This window comes from Artemia franciscana, chromosome 14 (assembly GCF_032884065.1).
Source record: "Artemia franciscana chromosome 14, ASM3288406v1, whole genome shotgun sequence".
NCBI lineage: Eukaryota > Metazoa > Arthropoda > Branchiopoda > Anostraca > Artemiidae > Artemia > Artemia franciscana.
This window is the reverse complement of record NC_088876.1, coordinates 31364376-31391363: the sequence shown is the minus strand read 5'-3', so window position 1 is coordinate 31391363 and position 26988 is coordinate 31364376. Positions and strand designations below refer to the sequence as shown.

General features: G+C 34.5%; 1 protein-coding gene across 1 annotated transcript in view; it reads right to left on the bottom strand.

Annotated features, from left to right (window-relative positions):
* The window catches only part of LOC136035574 (isocitrate dehydrogenase [NADP], mitochondrial-like), a 42060-nt gene extending 18699 nt beyond the window's left edge, over nucleotides 1–23361 (bottom strand). The window contains exons 1-3 of the mRNA XM_065717449.1: nucleotides 23178–23361; nucleotides 15876–15991; nucleotides 12202–12346 (exon numbers count right to left, since the gene is read on the bottom strand). Coding sequence (XP_065573521.1) covers nucleotides 12202–12346; nucleotides 15876–15991; nucleotides 23178–23262 — 346 coding nt within the window. The 5' untranslated portion in view covers nucleotides 23263–23361. The remainder of the gene's footprint in view (nucleotides 1–12201; nucleotides 12347–15875; nucleotides 15992–23177) is intronic.
* Between the last annotated feature and the right edge of the window lie 3627 nt (nucleotides 23362–26988).

Below are 26988 nucleotides of genomic sequence, written 5' to 3'. Positions count from 1 at the left end.
AAATAAATGCGGAGTAAAAAACAAAAAAAACTATTTAATGTTTTTGAAATATTAGGAAAAAAGTTTTATTAAGCATGTATGAGTGAATGGATTGAATGCACCATTGATCTTCTTCTCATCTATTTTTGAAACATTTTTCAATGTGGGATCTTTTCTGATAGATTTCACAATTAGATAAAAAAAAGGACACATATAGAAAAAACAATTAAATATCGTTTTCGATATCGATATTTACGTTTCGATATTCGATATTGATATTGATATTTGTTCCAATATATCATTACCGATATCGAATATCGCCCAACACTACTGCAGGCAGACCAACCGGTTTTTCTCAGATCTTATAGATCAAAATTCTTAGTTGGGTCGGGATTTTTAACAATTATTTTTAATACTTTAGTATTAATAATCATGTATTTTTAAATTTTACAAGTATATTTAATCTCAGAGTGTCAAGATAACAAAAATGTGACGAATAGAAAACATAACTTTTATATTGCACACAAATTACCCCACAAATTCGGCCTATCGCTTTGTTTTCTCTATGATAACCAGTTTCTGGCTTTCGCAACCAGATCCTAAATTTGGAGACAGAAAACACGTGACATGCCAAGTAATTTTTAAAACAATTTTCGCTAGAGAAATGAGGATCGAATCAGCTGGACGAAATGCGCCGTATTTTTGGATACAAGTCAATATTAACTGATTTTCAACATTGACTGTTGATTATAAAAAAAATTGGTACAGTTCAGATTAGGGGGTTCTGCTGATAATGGGAAGCATTCGAGTTAGGTTAGTCCCAGGAATGGATCCATAAGAGACACAGGGAAGAGATCTAGAAGTAGGCCTACCTCCATCCACCCCATCCCCCTTCAAAGGATACTGACCTTTGACGACCTTTTACAATCCTTGTGTTTTAAAAGTGAAACCTTAAACAGATCTACTGCTCAAATGAGACACAAGAAAAGTTTTTTTTATTTTTTTTTTTATTTAATTTGATCCTTATACCTTTCCTCAATCCTGATTAAAATCACAATAAGGCAAAACTTTTTTTGTGAAAATTTAATTAGGCATAGACTGGACCTGTCATTTATGCAGTCAATTAAGCCCTAGAAATAAGAGGAGTAGAGATATTAGCTTGGTAACTGCTTTGCAGGTTTTATTTAGGCCCTGGAGTCATTCCTTGAAGTCAGAGGCGTAATCTTATCGAAGTCCTGGGGAGGGTGGGCAAATTTGGAGCGAATTTTCCAAGATCAAGTGAAAATGTAAGCGAAAAATGAAAAATTAGCCATATAGTACCATAAGGGTAAAGCTATATTAAAGAAAACTGACCTATTTCCCTGGATGTTTGAATAACACAGGCTTATTTTAGTTTTGATAGTTTTTTTTATAGAAACTAAATTTCAGCTGAGGGGGCAAAGTGAGGTGGGAAAAGGGAGTAGAGGACAAACTGAGGTATGTAGCGAGTAGTTGCCCCTTTGTCCCATAATGAATTACACCTCTGCTTAAGGTTTCATTCACCTAGCTCAACTACTTTCCAAGATACCAGCATTAACTTACATTGTAGTTTTACAAAACGAACATTAAACTGTAGTTTTGGGTTAAATAGACATCTGTTCCAATGCATAATTAATATGAAGCCAAAAAAAAAATATACAAATTGATCCAAGGAATAAGTTTAGATTTAGAAGCCAAGAAAATGAAAATCAATAGTCCAAGAGAATGACAATAAAAATAGAATAATTAGTTGTTTTTTTTTACCCAGATGTCGTTTTAGAGGAGGGACAGAGGGGGCACTTGCCCAGGCGCAGAAATTTTAGGGGCGCAAAATTTAAAATGAACAATCTAATGGCGATAATCATTTCGCAGTTTTTTGAAATTCTACTTTTATTAAAATGAAGTATAGGGTGCATTTAACCAATCGAAATAATTAACAAATTATCAATTAACTAATAAAAAAAAATACTACTTGTTAATTAAACTCGATATACTTTACCCCACCCTCATCCCCTAATATGCAAATATATAGCCAAAAATTCGGCTATACAAGTCCAATACATTCTGTCATCCGTCGCTTGTCTTTGTGACTTTGAAACCGGTTTTCTCATATCTAACCTAAGGGTATTTCTTGAGTATGTTTCGTTTAATTAAGAACCAAAACATTAATTAATATAGTTAATAATAATTCAACACTTTAAATAATAAACAAAAAATGATGGAAAAAATATTAATTAATCAATAAATAGAAAATGATTCCGATAATAAATCAAAACCATTATATTTTGGCCTCAAAAATAGATAGAGGAGGGGGAAGTTAATCAACATTGTACGTCAGGCGCAAGAGAGGCCAAAACCACCACTGTTTATACCCCTACCCAGCGGTTCTAAACATGAATTGCGCCTAAAAATGAAGGAGGGAGCAATTTAATATTAGACAAAGAAGTATAGATCCTAAATTAATGAAAAACTATACAATCTATGTCAAGACCTTATGATGTATTGCGGCAACTATGACCCGTGGTTTATCATAACAGAACAATGTTTTTATGAGAAAAAAAAACGGATTTTTTTATTTTCAATAGGATGAGACTACCAGAAACAGGGCCGTAGCCGAGTTTTTTCTTCGGGGGGTGGAGGCAGTACACAAAAAAGATTGCAAAAACACATCAAAATTTCTTTCTATGCATCTTCATTACGTTTTTATGATCCGGAAAAAAATTTGCGGGGGGAGGGGCAAACTCCAAACCCCACCCTGGATACGCCCCTGACCAGGAATAATAATCTTCCTTAATTACATGCACTGAAGATCACTTTGAACGAATTCTGTATCTGGTATGTTTCAGTTTCAATACCCAATGTCTGGGCAATATCCTTTGGCTATGGACAACCGTTCCCTAATCGAGTCCAATCCTGTTTACGGATGTGAAGGTGTACTCTTAAATGTAAATAGGACAGAAGATACACCAAATCAAAATAAGACCATATCCAGCGGGTTAGTGAGATCGACCCCCCACTCCACCTAGAATTTTTTGTCTGACTCGTAAAAACACAAAATAATTTTTAACACGTTTTTAAGTTTTTGCACCCCCCCCTTCCCCTAAAATAACACTCTGGATATGCCCTCGAATGAGATCAACAAAAACTATCAACTGGTCCCCCTTAAAGCGCAACTAAGTTTCTTGAGGCAAGTTTCAGCTGGATTCAACAGCTGATAAAAAGAATTTAACCCTTGCCTCGCGCGGTCCAATCGACAGTATAATATAGAGAAACCTTTCAATGACTTTGATTGATGACATCCTACGAAACACCATACGAAAATTGTTTCCAATTGACTAGTCAATAACATAAATGAGCTATTCGGGTATAGTCAGTCAAGCCATATATTCTTAAAAGTTTTACCACTATTATTTTCCAAATATTACCAATTGTTCAAGTTATGTATTAGCTTTGAGGAAAAATCTGGGACTCGGTAACACCCTTGCTGATATATATCAATTATGCAGGACGTCATTTACAAAAAAACAAAAAATGACGTATCTAGATCGTTTTTTTTTTATGCGAGAATATCCCTAGAACCCAAAATTAAGGCTCTTAACATATTTTCCAAGACTTCTGACCTATCTAGATCGTTTTCATTATGCGATAATATCCCAAGATACCAATTTTCCCGAAAATATATGGAGCCGTTTTCGACAAAAAATACACAATTATTGCTCTCTTAAAAAGACAATATAAAATAATTGATGTGTTGGAAACTCAACAATCTTATTTATGCTATACATGACATCATATAAGAAAATGCTTATGTGATGTCATAAGAAATGCTCATATGATGTACTAACATAGTACAAAACTTCACTTGCGAAAACCAAAATTAAGGCTCTTAACGAATTTTCTCAGACTTCTGACCTATCTAGATCGTTTTTTTTTTATGCAAGAATATCCCAAGATACCAATTTTCCCCAAAATATATGGAGCCTTTTTCGAGAAAAAATACACAATTATTAATCACTTATAAAGACTGTATAAATAATTGATGTGTTGGAAACTCAACAATCTTATTTGTGCTATACATGACATCATATATGAAAATGCTTATATGATGTCATAAGAAATGCTCATATGAGGTAGGCCTACTAACATAGTACAAAACGTCACTTGCAAAAACCAAAATCAAGGCCCTTAACGAAGTTTACTTTTGACCTAACTAAATTGTTTTTTTATGCAAGAAGATCCCAAGATACCAATTTCCCCGAAAAATATGGAACCGCTTTGGAGAATATGCATAAATACACAACTATTGCTCACTTATAAAGATAGTATATAAAACCTTAATCATTAATTGCACAGAAGGTTCAACCTCAGCTTTCATTCTGCTAAACTTCCTTTTGAAATGCATTCGATCCCTTCCCAGATAAAAATTTTGTCTACGTACGTAGTATTTCACATGACGAAATAAAAGTAAAACTTAAAAAAAAAACAAGAGCTAAAAGCTCATATGGCACTTGCGACGAGGTCGGAAGAGCCAAGAGCTCATATGGTATGAGCTAAGAGGTATGATATGGTATGGTATGATTCTAAGAATCAATAGAATGCTTTAAAAGGAAAATCGGAAGCTTGATGCCGGTTGGGATTTAAAATAAGAGCTCTGAGTTACGAGGTCCTCCTAAATATCAAAATTCATTAAGATCTGATCACCCACTCGTTAGTCAAAAATGCCTCAATTTTTCTAATTTTTCCTCTCCCTTCAGCCCCCCAGATTGTCGAATCGGGGAAAACGACTTTACCAAGTCAATTTGTGCAGCTCCCTGACACGCCTACCAATTTTCATCGTCCTAAGACGTCCAGAAGCACCAAACTTGCCAAAGTACTGAACCCCACCCCCTAACTCCCCCAATGAGGACGGATTCAGTCCGGTTACTTCAATCATGTATCCACGACATTTATAAGCGTTTCCCAAGATTTCCAGTTTCCCCCTCCAACTCCCTGCAATGTCAACAGATTTGTTGACTTCCCCCCCCCCCTAGATGGTCAAATCATGAAAACGACTATTTCTAATTTAATCTGGTCCGGTCCCTGAAACACCTGCCAAATTTCATCGTCCTAGCTTACCTGGAAGTACCTAAAGTAGCAAAATCGGGGCAGACCGACAGACAGACTGACAGACCGACAGAATTTTCGATCGCTATATGTAACTTGGTTAATACTAAGTACCATAAAAAATTAATAGGATTACGGAGGGGTAGATAAATTCAAAGGAAAATTTACAAAAAAATTGAGTGACCGACCACGGAGAAACAACGAAGTGAACCAAATAAAACTGCTTCTAACAACACGATCCTAATAACTTATTAAACAAAAAAAAGTTTTATCGAATGAAAGTAAGGAGCAACATTAAAACTTAAAACAAACAGAAAATATTACGTATATGAGGGTTCGTCCCCTCGTCAATACCTCGCTCTTTACGCTAAAGTTAGAATTTGTTCTAATTCTTTAAGAGTGATCCCTGAATCACAAAAGGTTTAATTAAAATAAATAGCTCTTTTGAAAGGACAAAAAAAACCTTAGCGTAAAGAGGGAAGCATTGACGAAGGGGGCAAACCTCCTGATATATGTAATAATTTCTGTTAGTTTTAAGTTTCAGTATCGAATCTTCGACCTCGGTCCTCAATATTTAGTCAAAATGCTTAAAATAGATTTCAAGATGGACATATTTTAGCTAAAAATCAAATTTTTGGATACTAAGAAAACACATTCATGGACCAAAGTTGACAACCCACGTATTGAGCCGGGTCGCTCCTTACTTACAGTTCGTTACCACGAAACTGTTTTATAATTTGAACATTAAAATAAACATACCTATTTATCTTATATGGACTACGCGACATTTCAGTATCGAATCTTCGACCTCGGTCCTCAATATTTAGTCAAAATGCTTAAAATAGATTTCAAGATGGACATATTTTAGCTAAAAATCAAATTTTTGGATACTAAGAAAACACATTCATGGACCAAAGTTGACAACCCACGTACAAAGAGTAGTTTGAGATATGTTGATCCCAATTGGTAAAAACTAGGAGAATCCTGTTCTTGGACAATCTTAAGATACAACTTGGCATAATAAATACCAAGATAAAATTCAGCTTCCCCTTCTGAAGACACGCATCAAAATTCTCCAAGCTTCTCGAGACATGTAAAGAAATCTTAACCAGCTTTGAAATACGTCTCCTTAAAGTTAATGTAAACTTAATTTCAAAACTATTACGTTGAGAAATAATAGTGTACATAAATCCAATTTATCAGAGTCGGATACGTGATTCATCGGTGAAAATAAAATTTTACAAATAGAACTCTGAGTCAGCCAACCATCTAGGGCCAAGTAACTATGAGGTTATCCTAGAAGGGGGTGGGAGAAGGTAGGTTGCATATATGGGAGGTAAGCCGTTTACCCATGCCACTTAACCAAACACTTGGAAAACTATATGTTCTATGACCATCTTAGCTCTATGACTATCTACCTTAATTCTAATGCCCTAGGAATGCCTCTTCTGCAAATTTGAGGTTCAAGGACACCGTCTCACAGAAGCGACAGGTATCTTTAGAAGGTACCTTAAAACTCAAGTCAAATTTTGCAGAGAAAACATAGTAATAATATTTTTCCTTAACCGGTTTTTTATTTTCATTGGCACATTTTTCTACGTTTAACCCATACATTTCTTTAATAGTCAGTTCTGGGTTGAGATTCTTTTTATCCATATATTTACGTCTCCTTAAAGTTAATGTAAATTTAATTTCAAAACTTTTACGTTGAGAAATAATAGTGTAAATAAAGCCAATTTATCAGAGTCGCATACGTGATTCGTCGGTGAAAATAAAAATCGACAAATAGAACTTTGAGTCTCATGCAATTCAGATTTATTTACTTTAGCATGCTGGTGCAGTCATGTAAAATTTTATTCCTTAGATAATATCTTACAAAATAAATAACTTACATAACTTCACTCATTATAGGCATATACGTGAGACTTTTCGCGGTGCGGGGTATCTATAGCACACTAAGAAGGCAAAATAAAATGGAGAAAAAGAAAAAATCTTGATTTTGTTGTGGTGATTTTGTCTTCTTCAGTTAGTTACAGCAACGTTTCCCAGGGAGGGATGAATCCCCATTATGCCAAAAATGCGAGATGGCCATTGTGGAAATAAGAAAGCATTCAACGGAAGAATATCCAACTAGGACTAGACACCGGCTTAAGATTTTTCATAATGCTATTGTTAAGCTGGAGGACATAGTAAGGGAAGGAGAAGTCCGACAGCTGGCAAGATAAACAGTAGGGGTGGGGAGGCCAAACCTATCATTGATAACCCCAACCATGAACGGAGCCTAGTTTTGGGGTGTAGAAAGAATGGGCATTGAAGGCCTGAGCCTCGACTCACTGATATTGGATCAACTCATCCTAATAATAATAATAGCATTTCCCCCCCCCAAAAAAAAAAATATATTTTCAAAGAAATGAGGGGTGGCTGACTTTCTGCCACCCGGTGTATAACTGTGGCAGAACTATGCTAAGCATGGTAGGACTGTGCCACGCATGGCGGAAGTGGGTTCCACAACGCTTAGCACTCTTGGCACATGTCATCTAGCGTACATGATTTCTAAGAGTCGGCCTTCCCTCGAAAAAAAGTAAAGAGCTTTATTAAAATCTAAGACAAACATAAATAAATTATACATCTTTTTTAAAATCAAACATTTCATGCCATAAAAGAACCGTAAATAAAGAGCCGCTCTGGTCAATAGTAACTAAAACTCTTAAAAAAGAAGAATTGAATGACAATTATTACATTCCAAAATCTAGTTATTACGTAGACTCCAAATATACAAAAATTAATTAATTTTAAAGTTACCCATCTAAAGCTACAAGTCTGAGATAATTTGTCTGGATGAAAACACCAAAAAGTCAACCAATCTTAACGTTTCAAGCAGTTATCAACAAAATGTCGAATTTTGCTTCTTTTTTTCTAAGGAGAATGATCATGGATGCCCGTAGCGTGATCAAGGTTTCGGCACTCTTTCACCTCACTTTGCCCGACATGACGAGCATTTTTTTTACGCATGAAGTCTTTTGGTCCATGAACTTGCGGGTGTAAGTTCTAAACTGATCAAGTATTTGCTCCTTTTCATTCTAACTTCCCAGCTCTCTCTAGCGTTTGTGATAGCATTTATTGCTTTTACATTTAGATGGTACAATTTTATCACGTTTTCAGTAACAAGGACGTTTTGAGACCTCCCACTAATTCCGTGTAGATCCTTTAACCTTGAGACAAGAATGCATTTAAAAGAGGAAAAGAGGGAAACAAAGCAAATAGGGAGAGGAGAAAACTCCCATTTGGAGATTGCTAAAAGAGAGATTGCCAAGATTGCTAAAGGAAATTATACAAAATTACTGGCTGACATTACAGCTTTCAGTCATGATATTGAGAACATAAAAGCAAGAAGTGACCAAGGTGGATCATCAAAGCCACCGTGATTTGGCAAATTTAATTTTAGGGCCGAGATGTAATCAATATATTTTTCGGTAATAATAACGCAATAACAGGACTGTATCCAGGATTTTTTTCGGGGGGGGGGACTAAAGTTCAAAAACGCATCACAAATTTGGCCATATGCATTTTATTATGTTCTTACGAGCCGGACAAACATTTCGAGGGGTTCAAACCTCCTACGACCCTGGATAAGGCCTTGCCCAATAAGAGAACATTTTGGTATGGCAACACAACATCAGATTTCGATGTGCGAAACAAGCAGAAAAACAGTGTATGTGAAGAAACAGTGACAAGCTCATCCTGTGACTCCAAGATCCTGTTTGAGGGCAGGCAAAATACATGAAGCGGTACACTTCAATGACAGTTCAAAAGCTCATAGCAACTTGATTTCCGGTATGGTAACACTGTATCAGAGATAGCTCAAATAATCTCAACTACACTTTATTGGAGCAAACCATGGAATTCAACATACTCCTACGTGAAACACTAATTAAGGTGTACGTTGTTATTATAAAAGTAAAGAGCAACATTAAAAACCAAAATGAGCAGAAGATTCTGTTTAGGAGGGGGGACTGCCCCTTATTCATCCAAAATGTCCGTCTCATGGTCATAGATACTTGGGAGGAGGCTCATTCGATCAGAGATTATGAGTTCGAGTCCTTTTTTTAAGTCGAAAGTGATTTGAGACCAACCAATTTCTGTTCTTAAACTGTTTTTTATGTCCGGTCCTTTTGATATCCCTTAGGACGCCTGATCGACATTTTGAGGTACCTATTTTTTACTTTCTCTTTGGCAGCTAAATTTTGCGGGTGGGGGAGTTTTCCCTCGGGAAGAGGGGTAAACGCCTAGACCCTCCAACGGACATCTCTTCAACAACATTGAAAACCTCAAAAGCCATCCGATTAGATGATTTGCCTTCCTAAAATGTTGACAATGTCCAGCGACATAGCGAGAGAGGAGGGTTATCAAATCAAATTTAAGCGTGGGCGGAGCGTCATCAAATCAGTGGCATTTCAGGAAAATGTGCAGGCGGGCGAGTTTTGTTAGATAGCCAATGTAATTGAGGACCACTTTAACCCATGTATTTTGCTGGTAGTGAAATATCTACGTAAGCATTAATAAGTTGTGCTTGAAGAGCCAGTAAATAAACCAAGGGCGAAAATCTATCAAACTATATTTGAGAAAGAAACTTTTTAGCTGAAAAACGCACGTTTCAAAAGTTGCAGAACATAGTTAGCAGATATATAAGCATAAATCATTGCAGACACTGCCACTTACTAGCTTACGAGGTGCTCGCGAAGAACCGAATGCATTATTCACATAAAGCGTGATACATATTAAGACCACCCATATCCGCAGCGGCAAGGTTGCGTTTTGGCTAAAGTTTCAAATCAAATATACAGGTTTAAACTACGACATCCTTTATCGCTTGAAAAAAATCGTTTCAAGAGATTTTCTTTGTAATGATTTTTCAATGGTTCATTAGCCCATTCAGATATCATATTGGGTCACCGCACTCGTGTACACAAACTTATTTTTCCTGTGAGACTTAAATGTATTTTTGTTTTCATCAAGATACTTCAAATAAGTTGTAGAAACTTTGGAAGGGCACATTTGAATGGAAGCTAAAGGTCATAGTAACATTTGTAAGAATGAACAGTGATCGTAGGGCATCCAGTCCCCTTCAACACCCTTTTTTTCAAACCAATCCGATTACAATTTTAAGTTAGCCACTAAAAACTTTACTGTAACGAGCGAGGGTAGGCTAGGTATAGGTTCCACATGCTTGGTACAGTCCCCCAAACCTAACCTACAACAAGTTCCATGAAGAAAATAAGTCTCAAGAGGAGAAAAATCAATGTAAAAGTTTCACGAAGCAATAGATTCAAGTCGGAAAGTGAAAAGTTGCAGTAATCCGAAGATTTAAATCTTGTTTTTTTTGTAGCCTGTATGTTGTTTCCTAAGATTATCGACGTATAACCTTCATTATCTTTTCTAGTATTTTTTTGTAACTAATTTAAAAAAGTCACGCAGGATCAAACACTCCTCTGTTTTCCAATGATAAATCCTCTTTTGGAAAATATTTTCCTTAATTAAATTGCACTTCGATTTGGTTTGACACAGTTATAGTATTGGTTAATATTAAGAGTATTTTGGAGTGTTTTTCAGTTTTTCTATTTAAGAATTAAGATTTTGGGTTGTAACTTAAATTTTGGGCATAATTTGGATATTCAAAGTTTTCGAAACAACAATAGCTTTTTTTTCACCATGAATTTGTAACAACAATTTTGCTATGGAATTCCAGGTGAATGAGCAATTTGATTGTTATTCATATGAATTGGAAATCTGCGTAAACTTTCGTCTGCTATTGGGCTTCGGCTATGTTGACCCCTATCCTGAAGGCAACCTTTAATAGACATGTTTAGTCCACCGTTTTACTAAGGAATATTTTCACGTTACATTTCAATACAATCAAAGTAATAACATTTTGATTACGTCAAAATGGGACGTTACGAATCAATACAACCCAGATCTGTTTCTTTATCTTTTGTTTTAATAGAGTTTTCCTTGAGATTCTGACATTTGGATGGGGTGTCTATAGGGCAAAATATTTTAAGGCAGATCAGGGTGCAAGAAATAACGATTCTTCGTGCTAAGAATCAGTGTAACAGCATTTTTTTTCAAAATTTATCGTCCTTGTTAAGATTTCCTTTGTTCTGTCTAGCTGCTCTAAGTTCAGCCGACTTGAGAGAAAAAAAATGTTTATCCCTCTTTGGAATTTTATGTTTCTATAGGGCCCTGTTTTTTTTTTCTATTTGGCTCGTTTGACCAGCATAATGGGGCTGTTACTTATTTTATTATCGCAGATCCACTTTTTTTCCATAGCCTTTGACCTTTCTGAGGTCCCTTTGTCTCTGTCTACTTCCTCAGCAAATCTAAACCAGTCTGAAAAAAAAATCGTTGGCCCACTTGCAGGTGCTATATCTTGATTAATCTTGATTAATAATATGTTAAAACTTTAAAACATTAAAACTTTAACATTAATAATATGTTAAAATGTTAATTAATAATATGTTAAAACATATTATTTTCACTAAGGTCTAACCGGCCCTGTTTACATACCATGTTGGCTACAACTCTGTCAGAGACGTGGAAAGCTTTGGTTCGATTTTCGACTTACCTTTTTACTGCATTCAATCTGCATTTTGATTTAGAATTACAGGTCAGGGTGCTTTGTTTACGAGAATTCATACCTGATTATGACAGCATACTCCTGTTGAAAATGCACGCTGCAACCCCTTAACACACTGTTGCGCAACAAATCTTTATTTCCTTTTAAAATAGGAGTTTGTTTTTGCAGTCTATATGACGCTAACTGATCGTACCAAAATCAAAAGACGCACTACCCCTGATTGCGAACAAGTGTTGAAGAATATCATCTTGAAAATTCAATAATTATTTTTCTTGAATTTGCAATTTTACTTGAAATTTCATTGCATTCATCAAAAAAAAAACTTTAACATAAAAATTTATGAAATGCTCAGAGACCACGAATCGGTATGGACCAAGTTAATATTTACATTGCAGTAAAAAAAATACCTTAATGCAAACTCCTTTAGTAAGGACAAATCAAAGTTTCAAACAGGAATGTATTTTTACCTTCAACTCTAGCTTCATCCGGGGTGATAGTTGCACATTTGATTGCAACATTGTGTTTCAGCGTTGCATATGCAGAGTCAAACGTCACTTGATCATCTGTCTGGTCTCTATGTGGAAGTCCAAGGTCAAAATATAGACATTCAAGCTAAAATAGAATGAGAGAAAAAATTATCATTTCCTTTTTGCTTTCCCAATATATAGCAAATCTGTGAGAAACCTCAAACAGCTAATTAAACTTGTAAAAGTAGTTTATATAGACTACTAGTTTAGTAGTAGATAGAAGCCTATATCGTAGAGTAGTCTATACGTGCAGTAGTATATAATGTATAGTAGTCTATATCGCATAATAGTCTAGATTATAGCAGGCCCATTCTAATAGACATTCCACATAAGAGGAAGACGAAGTGGATATTTCTCTCTAAGAACGTTACAAAAGGACGTTCCTCTTCTGCAAAAATTTAGGCTTGAAACCATGTTTGGTGATATTTTACTCCTACTCGAGAAAGTATTTTATATGAGCTCCACACACCCCATCCAGTGGCTGTACTGGCCAGTGGCGTTGCTTCAGAGGGGCAGTTCCCCTCCTCCCTCCAATAATTTTGAGAAAAAATTGTATATAGTCCATGCCCCTTGGCTATCCGAATGGAGACCCCCTTCCCCCCCCCTCAATAAAAAATACTTGAGCTAGGCTCCTGGTTCTAGTATATCTTAAGGGTAGCCAAAATATTGATTGGGACCCTCCCCCATGCCTCTCACAAAGTTTTAAGACCAATTTTAATTTATTAACAAAATTGTTTTCTATTATCATTTAAACTATTTATCTATTTAATTAGTATTATTTTAATTTAAATGTCAATATTTAATTATTTCTCTATTAATTCATTAATTTATCAATTATTTTCATTACTAACTGCGGCCTCAACTTTATTCCAATAAAAATCTAATTTCAAAATGACTATAACCGTTAGATTATCTATTGGAAATTTTGCGCCCATAAAATTCCTGCACACGGGCCAAGTGCCCCCTCTGTCATCTACCACCCCCCACCCCCAAAAAAATCGCCTGTGACACCATCCCAAACAGGTTCTAACTGGTGCTCATAGTAAGCAATATTTTCAATAGAAATGGTGGTAAAAGAATTATTTTTGATGACCTGTTTCATTATTTTCTAGTATTTCAAAAACAAAGACACCAAATCACACCTTAAAACCCTTTCATTTCATAACTAACAATAAAAAAAACTTTTTATTTTACTTTTCTTCTTATGAATCTATTTTAAGTTATGGGCGCATAATACCTTTTCTTTATTCATACGGTTCGTGGTAACAAATCATTACCATACCACGTCTTCAAAAAAGCCAGATGATATTAATGAACCGCCACGGAAAAAGCAGGGTAGCAAAGCAGCAATGCTCAAATTTGGCAATTTTCAAATTTGTTGGCAGATTTTGTCTGAAAATACCATTTTGACGCATAAATATCCTTTTTGCTCAAAGAAAAAGCTGTCAAAGCACAAGTTGTGCTGCTAAAGCGTCAGCAGCTTTTGGAATTCTGTCGAATTTTGCTACTGGCAGCTTTGGGATTTTGTCCATACCTGTTAATGAAATTCAAACTGATAGTCAGCAAATAAAAGAACCTACTGTAGGGGTTTCTAGCTCCTTAAAAATACGAAATTTTGTATTTGTACAAGAAAAATACTATGGATCGGTGCTTTATTTTTTTTTTCTCAGTGGTGATTGTATCGACCCAATGGTAATAAAAGATCGGGAGATGAGTTTATTCGAAAGTAGGCCTAAGTTAAAAGTAACAAACAAACACAAACTAGAAATAATAGGGAAAATCTTTTCAAGACAGTGGAAATTAATTCTGTGGATGTTTCGGCCCAATGTCCAAGGGCCGTCTTCAGCACAATACGAGAAAGAGAATATATATATATATATATATATATATATATATATATATATATATATATATATATATATATATATATATGTATATATATATATATATATATATATATATATATATATATATATATATATATATATATATATATATATATATATATATATATTCTCTTTCTCGTATTGTGCTAAAGACAGCCCTTGGACATAGGGTCAAAATATCCACAGAATTGATTTCCACTGACTTGAAAAGATTTTCCCTATTGTATCTACTTTGTGTTTGTTTGTCATGGAAAGGCAGTGTGGTCTTCGTCGCTATTTTTAAATTAAAAGTTCTATTATACTCTTAAAGTGACCAACAAAGATTGGAGGGTACCTATCCTCCCTCCCTTGCCCCTTTTTCCCCAAATACGTCGGCTACAAATTTTGAAGTAGGCTTTTGATTCAGCATAGTTGAAAGGTTCAACAACTGTACCTCTGGGGATGACATGAGCCCAAAAACCCCCGGGAAAGAGCTTTAATTTATGCCATTTACCCATTGTTTGTATATAATGTTTGTTATAGCAAAATATACGGAATTTTTGTGGGGGAATTTTCAGTAGGAGATGGGGATTTTGGCGGGGATAATTTCTGTTGGGAGGAAAGTTTACAGGAAGAATTTTCCAGGGAAAACTTTAGACAGGGGTAAGATCTCCTGGCATGTTTTCAAAAACAGTCAGAAACTAAAGTGAAAAAAAAGTTTTATCAACTGAAAGTAAGGAGCAAAATAAAAATTCAAACTAAGAGAAATTGTTTCGTATATGAAATACCCCCCCCCCCTTCTCAACCCCCACTCTTCATGCTAAATTTTGCCTTTTGCTCCAATTTTTTAAGAACGATTTCTAAAACAAAATGGTCGTTGAATTTCAATGAGAAGCATTTTTAAAGAGCTTAAAGAATTTGGCGTAAAGATTGAGGGTCACACCATTGAGGTACACTTCCCCCCCCCCCCAAAAAAAAAAAAAGCTATACAAAATAGTTCTGTTCGTTTCAAATTTTTATTGTTGCTCCTTACTTTCGGTTGAAAAACTTAATTCTTTTCAATCTAATATAAATTGAAGTTCAGAAGGATAACTAAATATCTTTTGCCCTCAAACCTCTCTGTTCATAAAAAGACGTTCATCCAACCTCTCTGCTCATAAAAAGCTTGTAAATTCAAGCAATACTCTAGGCAGAAAACCCTTCCTCTGAGGAGGTTTACATTTTTTTTTCTATTGGTTATAAGTTTACACGTAATTTTGTATGAGTTATAATATGATCACAGTGGAGAAAAATGATCGTGATATGAATTAACTTTTTTTTTGGGGGGGGGGGGGTTACTCGCTTAATACTTCGATTTATCCAACCTCTGAAATGGCATATGAGTAAACTGAACAACTGTAGACAGAACAATCTATTCAGGTTCATGTAACAAAAAAAAACATTATTGAGAAATAGCTAAATCTACAACTTTTAATGGACGAGTTTTAAAGACTGTCCACAAAAGTGATATGAAACACCCTAGATCATATCCAGGATTTTTGTTCGGGAGCGGGGGGACAAAAAACTTTTTTAAACGCATAAAAAAATTAATATGCATTTTCATTAAGCTTTTGCAAGTCAGACAAAATTTTGGGGGCGGGGGCCCATTCAAAAACCTTAATCCTCTCCCTCGGATATGGCCTTGGGAAAAACACAAAAACAAAATCAATTTTATTTAGCTTACAATAACAAAAAAAGAGAATAACAGACCTTTAAATACGGGAATATAAGTGTTTCTTTAATTTTCTCCCAGATAATCCTTGTCATTTCATCTCCATCCATTTCAACAACTGGGTTTTTAACTTGGATTCGTTTTTCTGTTCCATCTAAAATGGTAGGTAAACAAGGTACTTAACATAATCAACATACTCATTAACATAATCATTAACATAACATAATCATTGAGAAGTAGAATACTTTGAAATAGACTTAGACTACAATAGAAACTGAAAATAAATGGGTTATTATCAGGATTTTGATAAATCTGAACTTACTTGTTTTTATAATACTACATTGTTCAATTCCAGAGAAGAGAGAGAGAAGGGAATAGTGTCCCTTTTAATTTGTAGATATATATGTTTATTTCTTGACTTTTTTTGTCCCCTTCCCTTTTTTCTGACTTATATTTTTGACTTTTTTTCTGACTTGTATCTTTATACATAATTTGATAATTCATTATTATTAGTGTTTTTTGCTTTGTTTGTTTTATTAGTCGACTCCAAAGTGTTAATTCGGCCCCCTGAGGGCTTGTGATAGTGATTTTTTTTAAATAAATATATTATCTCTATCTCAGAAGCAAAGATGAATTGAACGGGGAGGCAAGCAAGGAAGAGATGAAGGGGGGGACAAGGAAAGTGAGAGAAAGAGATGAGAGGCTGATTCCTATGACTCGTATGCTCGTCTGCAGGTTCAGATAATGCTTCATCCTCACTGAGATCTACCCAATGCTATCTAGTTTTTTTAAACCTCAGTTAGATCTACAAAATTTAGACTGCAAGCATCTACAGTATTGTTACATGCACTCCTTGGTGTTCCATGGTTAAAAGTCTTTAAAGCATAAACATGTTTATTACTTAGAGATGGTGCTTTTAGTTAAACCTATTATGAATGTTATGCCTTTTGAGTTCAAACAGTTCATAGTCACAAATTGCAAGTGAAGAGCCCCTCGCCTCAATAGTAACTGAAACTTCAGAAAATGGAGTGAATAAATACATCAAAACTCTAATGATGTACCAATAGATACATCAAAAGAGTTGGCTTTTTATTCTGATTCTAAATATATCAGTTTCATTAATTTAGTGTTACAAATCAAAGGCTACAAGCCTGAGAAAATTTGATTTTCCCAATTTTGGGGAAATACTCCTAAAAATCAAAGAAATCTTAATTAAAATCACACTATCAGATTCAGCATATTAGAAAACCCAACAGAAGACGTTTCAAGGTCGCATCTGCAAAAAGTGGAATTTTGAATTTTCGCCAGAAGCAAGATTGCAGACATGTCTTTATTTGTATTTCCTAGGGGTGATTGTATTCAACAAAAGGTTCTAGAATATTGGGAAAGGGGTTAATCAAAAGGAAATTATAACTTCTAGGTCTCTTTTTGAGTGATCAAAAAGATTAGAGGTCAACTAGCCCTCGCCCCTGGCGTTTTTCGTGCCGATGGGTTTCCTGGGCTGAAGTTGGGAGGGGCGGGAGGTAATTTTACACTCAAGAAAATTTTCCATAATTTTCTATAAGAAAGTCTCTATATTTGTCTTACTTTCTATTTCTGACTCAATTTTACATGTGCAAATGTTCCAAGGGAATTGTTTGGGCAAAATTGTCAGCAGCGCTGGAATTAACTGGAGGATTTTTTCGTAGAGGGGGGGGGGGGGGTTTACGTGGGAGAAATCCTTCGTGGGGAATTTTCCACGGAAGCAGTTTTCTACTGGGGAGAGGCGTATTTTCAGAGGAAACTTCCACGGCAGGGGGGGGGGGCAATCACTAGCCTGATTTAAAAGATGATCAGAAATTAAACTCTTTTTCAAATGCAAAAATGCCATGGAGAATTTTTAAGGAGGAATCGTTGGGCTTGAAAATTTCCAAGGGGAATTTTCAGCAAGCATCAAATTCTACAGAGCTAATTTTACAGGGGGGAGGGATTTACGTGGGAGGAACTTTCTATGGAGGAATGGAATTTTGTATGGAGGGAGAGCCATTACTTGAAAAACGATCAGAAATTAACTATAAAAGCAAGGTTTTTTAACTGAAGGTAAATAGCAAAATTTTAAAAGCAAAAATAATTCTGCATACAAGAAGGGCTGACCCCTTCTCAATTCATTGTGTTACACTAAAGTTTGTTCAGTACTTTTAAACAAAAATTCTTATTCGAACTAAACAACACTTGTGTTTCAGGTGTTTTTGTAAAGAGTTGGGACAAAAAAAAAATCAAAATTAGCAAAAGGAGCAAGATATTGAAGAGGGAGAAACCCTCCCTCCCCATATACAGAATAATTTCTGTTCGTATTAGATTTTAATTTTAGTGCTTATTTTCAGTTGAAAAAAAAACTAATTTTTCACTTTAATTTTTGAAATAGGATGAAAAGAAAGTTAAAGCCATAAATGGTTATTTGTGGCCAAAAACGTTTGGCAATAATACTACTTGGTTATAATGGAGGTAAACAGACAAAAGTCCTGTCCTCGATAATATATTTATATTATATAATCTGTATATTATATCTAGAATTCTAGAATATAAATTTGACATTTTCACAAGAAAAATGCTTTTCAAATGAATAAACTTGGCTTATTGATCAACAAGTCTGACTATATACTGGCTTAGGCATGACAGAACATCTATCAACAACACATTGAGTTGTTCATTCATTTAAAAAAAAAATTAAACTCAATCCAAACATTGTTCATTCAATAAAGGCTAAAAAAATTGCTTTAATGAAAGGAAGTCCATAAATTTATCTTTACATCCTAAGGACTATTTGTCAGGATTAAATGTCATACAAAATCAACTCCAGATAAGGAACTAAATAAAAATTTTGAATATCTAAGCCACTAAATAGAAAATTAATGAAATCAAAGTAAACAAAATTAGAAGATACCCAGAGGTAGTTTGTAAGCACGCAACTGGAAGGCATACACACGAGCAGTTTAAACTGCAGCCCCTTGGTGGATATAAGGAGCATGGGCCTCACCCTGTTATTCATATCTTTAATACTTTCATTCTATGTCTTTCATATTTAAATGAATATTCTTATTATTTATTTAGTCAGATAAAATGAGAGCATGACTTTTTCTAGATATTTTTATTTTGAATTAACATTTAGAATTTCTCTGCTAGAGGGTGCAGTTCCAAGAGAGGTGCAATAGCCAAGAGGGTGCAGTTCCTGTTAGGGTCTTCTTGCTGTCTTGAAAAACAGTTGAGTTACCTTGGAAAGGTATGAGGCTTTAAATGCTTTTCTTAAGCCTCACTTGAATAGAGGTATATTTTGCAGATTCCACTTTATAACACCCTTCTCCTAACAGCACTACCTTTTGCAGGGAGAAGGCTTGGCCAACAATTTCGATAAAATCTTTCCTTATAACCTCCTCCCACCCTAATCAAGGTCTTCCTGCTTTTTGCTTGGCCTAAAAAGGATTCTCATTGGCATGTATGGACAATGTTCCAAAGCTGCCAGCAGCAGAATTCAACAGAATTCCAAAAGCTGCTAACAGTTTAGCAGAACAACTTGTATTTTAAGTAGTTAGCAAAAAGTAGTTTTAAAGGTAAAAATGGTATTTTCAGGGGAAATATTCCAACAAATTAGGAAACTGGCAAGTAACATTGCTACCCCACTTTTCCATGGCAGATCTTTGGAAATGTGTCATCCTTTATCAGGAAAATGTTTCTAAGTCACCTCAATCATTTTCTCATTATAACCCTGGAATACAAAATAGAGCAAAATTTTGCAGCTTACTGTTTAACATACAGCAAGTCATATGGGTACCCAGGAGAATTTGTAAATAGTTTATCCAGCAACAACATCTTCACTGCATCTACCATTTTTATTAGATTATTATTGAGCTGAGTGAACCTGAATACTTGATCATTCTTCTTGTTACCCAACATCACCTTCACTTATTCTCAGTTTAAGCAACTCAATTTTCTAATTTTTTTTTTTTAACTATTCCTTCATCCTGGATTCTTAAAAGCCCCAAAAAATCATGATTTACAAAGTTTCCAAAATTTACAAAAAGACTAAACAAGCTAATAAGTATATCTTTTCTTACTTCTTTTTTCAGTTAAATCATATTTTTCAGAATTTGTCAGGTTTCAGATACATTGAAAGCATGACTTTTCAAAAACATTCTGATTTTGTTTATAAGTTTACCCATTTCTCTGTTATTAACATCCAAGAATAGTATAGATCTAGTGGAGGAGCTTCTTGCTATCTTTGAAAGTAATTGTCACATTGGAAATGTATGATGCAGCACTTCTCTTGTACCTCATTTGAGCAGAAGAACTACATTGAAAAGCTTTACTTTTATAAAACAAAGACTGCAAAAGATCATCAAATGTCAGTACCATTTTGATGGGGAAGGAGTGAAGATAAGTCCCTTCCTTGAGGAGTATTAAGGCTCTGGTTCTGTTCCTGAGAATAATATTCTTCTAACTCAACTACTGCTGCTTTAACGAAAGCAAAATCTTTTACAAACATTTTGTTTTGTAACAATAACAGTGAAAAAAAAATTACAGTGAAATGAAATCTTGAATTGCTGAGTTTTCAGCAATTAGTAGCATTATATATCAAATTTTCAGTTTAATTTTATTAGTTCTACAAGGACTTTTCAAGATCCATATAGAATTCAATAAAATAAAATGACACAATATGTTTTGGACTTTTATGGTCAGGGAAGGGGTCCATAGCCAAGCCTGTGTTTCTAGTGATTTTTGTTTGTGTTATACTTGATTTGAATATTTGTTGTGAAACTTATTTATTCATTTACATTACTACCTGTTACCTCTATGTTTGCTAAGATATTTTTGTTATTTCTGCTGGTTTTGGTTTTCATTTATTCTTAATTAGTAATATCTGGCTGTTGTTTTGAATTTGGATGATTATATAAATTAATTTCTGATAATTTTAAGTTTAATATGGCACTTTCCTTTTCTTTGAAAAATGTCTTTAAAGGTGGTAAATAACAAAGAAATAGCTAAGCTTACAGTCAAGTAAGTACATCAATTAAAAGCCATTCTTTCTAAAACTTGAGACCCTATTAAAACTATGAATATATTGAAGATAAAAGAAAGAAAAATGTAATCAATTTAATACAAAAACGGGAATTCTATCAGAATAATAGTTTTAGTTTGGTCAAAAGGAGGGCTTTTGGAATGCTATATGCTAAGAAGGTATTTTAGATTTTACAATTTTTTATAGCCCGTAAGCCTAGAATTGAGGCTATAGAGAAAAAAAGTTGTTAAGAAAACAATTCTCAATTCATAAAATGTAGAATAATTGTAGCCCAGTGAATACATTTTAACTACAGTTCCACTATAGCCTACTTTATCTATCAACCCCAAATGCACAAATATGTGGTTCAAATTATAGGCTATGTTTCCTGTGTGGATTAATTACCCACATTTATAAAATATCCTGTGTGGATTTCCTGCTTCTTAATTATGTCACCATTGATTCAATTTATTGATATATGGGTTGAACCAAGAATGACACATGGGAAATTTACCATTTTGGCCATTCACTTGAACATTAGAGGGCATAGGGTATAGAGGAACTGCAGTTAAATTCAGTAATTACAATTATTCTGTATATTATGAAGCAAGAATTGTTTTCTTAACAGGTGTCCTTCTGAAGAGCCATAAATCTGGGTTTACATCAAGATTTTCTACACTAGATTTCAAAATTTTTAAGTAGCCTTATTGGTAAACATATCACAGTTCATATTTTTGACTTACCAATAAAGTGAACATACCACTTGATACCTTTTTTATGCTCTTTATGAAGATAATAATCACTTCTATTGCAAATTCAGACCCTTTTTGACCTAGCCAAGCCTAACTATAAATAATTTTGGCACTGAGAAAATTTATTGTTATTTTCTCATAATGACCAATAATTCATACTTTAATTGAAAATTTGTCATTTTTAGGAGCTAAAAAACTCCTTAAATTTGAATTTCCAATAGCCTAGAAGCAATTATTATATGTGTAGAGAGTACAAAAAAAGCATCAAGTGGTATATTTGCTAATATACCATTCAATAAAACAGTTTCAATAATATGAACTGTGATACATTTACTGCACTATTTCTTTCTGAGGAGCTGTTTTACTTAATTTAGGAGGGGAAAAAGAGTTGTTTCAAATTTTTTTTTAATAAAAAAGCAAAAACTGTGTATATTTTTAATAAGAATAAGCAAAAATTGGGCATTGAGTAATGCTTATAACAACATATTATTCAGATAGCTAAGAAACAAATTTACCTCCATAGTCAGAATTGCATCTTTAATCCAAATTTGACATTCATTTGCATCAGAAATTAACTTTACCCCTTACTTATACATACCAAATCAGGGCATATATTTTCACATTACAGGGTTGGAGTATTTACTAAAATCTGAATTCAGGATAGCCAACAATTTTGACTACATATGTAAGTTTGAACTTTACCCCCCCCCCCCCCTAATGTGCAAATATATACTCTGAACTGGTATATATATAAGGAGGTGGTAGAGTTCATTCAGCTGAATGTTCAATTTGGATTCAGGATGCAATTCTAACTGTAGATCTTTGTTTCTTAGCTATCTGAATAATCTGTTAATATGAACATTACCCCAGGTGTCTTCAAAATCAGCATCAGAGGGGAGACAGAATGGTCAATGTTGATATTACCTGAATAATTGTTTAGGGTCATGAAACTATTATTAATAGATGCATTTTGACTTTTGGAACATCTTTTTTCTCTTGCAAAACTACCACAAACTCATCATTATGGAGTTATTATATATTTGCACATTAGGGGGGGGAGGGTAGAGCATAGCATAGGCTATATTAAATATAGCAATGGTGAGTTTACATATTTAATATATGTTATCTTTTACCCCAACCCTCCTAATGTGCACATATATAGGCTAGCCCAAATTTGTTTTTATACTATTACAGATTTGTGATTTCAAATATCCAATCAATGAAAACCAAAATGATTGCAATTCTATATGTGTAAATACAAGAATATTTGGGCTGGAATCAATCCATAACGGTAAGTTCGAGGTAGTTTTGCAAGAGAGAAAAGATGTTCCAAAAGTCAAAATGCATCTATTAGGCTAACAATAGTTTCATGACCCAAAACAATTGTTCAGGTAATATCAGCATTGACCAACAGAACCCCTCTTAAATTAAAGCCATTGTTTTTGCCCGTAATGAACTACTGGGTAGGACTAGCCTATCGAGTCAACTCAGCTAGCCTAGATTTCTAGCTCTTTGGAAATTTCTAGCTCTTTGGAAATGTCTAAAGATAAACTTACAATTTTTGCAGTGAATTTGGCAGACAGCAGGTGCAGTTTTGGCAGAAACCGAGTTTAAAGATTTTATTAAAGTCCTAAGGGCCATGTTTCCTAAATGAAACTCCGAAAAATCTACAAAATCTTCAGGTGTTACTGTTTTCTACAACTTGAATTATTGCCAAGCTGCGTTTCCATAGATCAATCTAATCAAAGGTTCAGTCGGAAGACTTGCTCATACTCTCGAAGTTGATAATCCTCAAATTTGACAACGCCTTGTAAATGCGCTTCGACCAACTGTATTTGAATAACATGACTACCCTTCAGTAAAAACGATGAATTTCTTTCAGTATCATTTAGTTTGAATCGAATTCATTGTGTGTTTGACTTGGCACGGCCGGTAGTGTTGTTTCTTTTACCATCTCGGACCAATGAACTCGGTCCGTCAAAGATAAGCTATCACACGGGTATCATCTTGTAAATTTGGCAATTAATACGTTGTCCGACCATATTCAGTCATATGTCCACGTTTACTCTCTTTCTTAAAAGTGATTCCATAGCTACTTGCGAGGTAGTTTGCTACTTAACTTTTGAATTCAAGGGGTATCAGTCTTTTTTGCTTTAGATCCTGGTTGATTTTTATAGTAACTATTCATTGACTTGTTGCCAAATTTAAACAATAGAAGAAGAGCCTCTACCTCAAGTAGTAAATTTTATCTTAGATGTATAAGCAATTCATCTAAATAAGTATATCGTTCAGACTCCTCCCTCAGTGAAAAAATCATATTTCACAAGCCGCTCAGGGTAGACAACATCTGTTTTTCGTGTTTTTATCGAGAACCGACAACATCTGTATATCTTCTAGCTCCCGTCTGTTGCAATTATCAGCGGTAAAAGACGTAACAAACAACAATGTGACTGCTGTGACTCTGTATTTGCTTATTTTTGCTTTCTATTGTGCAGTCTCTTGTAGTTTTAGATTGCATGGTTCCGAAATAGGATATGAAAGATATGAGTCTCTATTCGCTGATTTTTGCTCTCTAGTATACAGTCTCTCATTTTATTAGATTATAAATTTCAAACTGGAAAGGTTTAAAGTAGAGAAAGTTTTTGAGTCCGTGGCAATTGGTGAGGAAACTGTTAACTGTTAAAAACGAGTTAAAAATAACTTGAAGTTCTGATGATGAAATGGGTCTCTTGCTACGTAACCGTGAAAAGCAGCATATATTTCATGCCAAAGCTCGGTAACATCCACTGTTTGTTTTCCAGAGTAAACTTTCCAGACAAAAGTAAACTAATTTCACATGTACTTTTACTTGAGCAAGAAAAGTTCTTGACTTGTAGACCACATTTAAAAAATGTCATTTGCTTTTACTTTTCAGTTAAGAAATGTTAATTGTAATACTCGTGACTCTTTCTTAAGCTGCCAGGCAAAGGTCAATCTTAAAAAAAGAACTATACCAATTTTGTACTTTTGACATGAAGTTGGTGTTATTATGTGAGATACAAATTGGACTATGACGTGAAGAGTAAATCAAAGCCATTAAAGTAATATCAAATTTTCAACTCAGCAACTAAAGGAAAACATATCAAGTGTACAAAATACCGCTATTAGTATTTTTTGATTTCAGATATACCTTAAGATGATTCAGAGAGAGTTTAAATTTGATAATGGAAAGATGGTTGAAATAATTAAAGAAAGTGGAGAAAGGATCTGGAATATATAGCTAGATGGCATAATAGTAAAATATTGCACTGGCGTGTTAATAAATCGAGAGGGAGTAGTCAATTCGGACTTGTCCCAGTTAAAAATAGGAACGAGGCCGCAATTATTGATAAGGAAAGAGTTAAAGAGAGATGGGTGAAACATTTGAAAATGTGATAAGCCAAGATACAGTCGCAGATAAAGATATAGTGGAAAATGAAAGGTTTGTAATACCTTGGATGTGAAGGAAGATTTGTTTTGTGAGGAAGATTTAGCAACACAACTAAAATGATTAAAAAATAATAAGGCTCCAGGTACTGATAGTTTGGTAAATGAGTTTCTTAAATGTGGTGGCTCTGAGGTTAAAATTAAGTAACTGAAGATTATGAATAGGATTTTTGAAAAAGAGGAAGTACCTAACAATTTTAGAAAAACCTTAATCAAACCCCTATATAAAAAAGGTCATAAGAGTGATTGTTTTTTATTATCGAGACATTAGTCTGGTCTTTAGTTAGCAAATTACTTAGTAATACGATATTTTTTCCACCGAGAGATGCCGTTGACAAAGTTTTAAGAGAAGAGGAAGCGGTTTTAAAAAAGGCAGAGGATGTGTCGACCAAATTTTCACTCTTAGGTAAATAATTGGGGAAGGCCTCAGTTGTCATGCGCCTTTGGTCCTAAGTTTTCTAGATTATCAGCAAGCGTTTGATTCTGTTGATAGAAGAGCTTTAGCAAAGATCTTATCTTAATATGGCATATCAGATAAATACATTCAAGTGATTAGTGCTCTGAACGAGAATAATACTGCTGCGATTAAAGTAGGACATGAGGTTAGCGGATGATTTTCTATTAAATCAGGAGCTAAGCAATGTTGTGTTCTGTCCTCTTTTACATGGAACTTTTCGATGGACTTCGTCTTAAGGAGCACAGGAAAGGCAATTGGAGACTATGGAATCAAATGGGGAGGAAAAACGCTCCTGGACTTAGATTATGCTGATGATTTAACCATCCTAGATGAATGTGCGAGCAAAATAAATGAACTTTAAGGGATTTTATGAGTTCAGGGTTCTAGAATAGGTTTGAAAATTAATATTAAGAAAATTTCGTCACTAAGGCTAGGAATAAGTGAAGACGAAAAGGTGACGTCAGTTAATGAAAAGATTGATGAGGTGGGTAGCTTCACTTACCTTTGCAACCTTACTAGTAAAGACGGTAAGCAGTGAAAATGTTAAAAGTAGAATAGCCAAGGTTCAGGTTTTTTTTTACACTTCATAAATGTTTGAAAGAATAGGAAGAAAATTCTGCAAACCAAGATTAGAATTTTGCAAGGTATAAAGATGACAATGGTCAAGTGTGGCTTTGAAGTGTGAGTGCTCCGAAAAGTGGATGAAAATTAACTAGATGTTTTCCAGAAAAATTGCCTATGGATTGTTCTGGGTACCCAGCTTTCTGACCGTATTTCAAACAGTTGGCAGTACGAAAAAAGTGGTTTGATCCCGCTTTCTAGCGCTATAATGAAAGAAAGGCTGAGATTCCTAGGGCACGTTATTTGAATGAAAGATGGCAGATTGCCTTATATTTTCCTTTTCGGCCAGCCGTTTAGAGCTAAACAAAAATCAGGTTTCCCTCATCTGGGTTGGGAGGATGTCATAAAGAAAGATTTTAAAGAAAAAGGAACTTAAAGGAAGGGTGCAAAGAGGAATGCTTTGAATAGATTGGGATGGAGAAGGAGCATGCGTAGATATGTAGGCCTCAGGCATCTCGGTGCTACGGTGAGTTGTTATTAGTATTAGTAATAGTAGTATTGCTGAACACAACAGCATAGAATATTTTCTCCGTGCAGGCGTGAATAAAGTAGCGTCAGCAACTGAAGTCTTTTAGTATTATCACAGATGCAATAAAAAACAAGGTCATGTGAGTATTTTGAGCCCCTCCATTAATAGCTGCTTGGATAACAATAAAGGAGGAAAGATTTAAAAATTCTGATACCTTTGAGAAGACTTTAGAAAGACAAATGAGGTCACTATATGAATAACAAGGCAATTAAGGGGAACAAACTTTTAGACACTTGAGACTATGTTTTAATTGCAAGAAAAGTATAAAAAATGAAACGAGAACTGAAATTTTTCC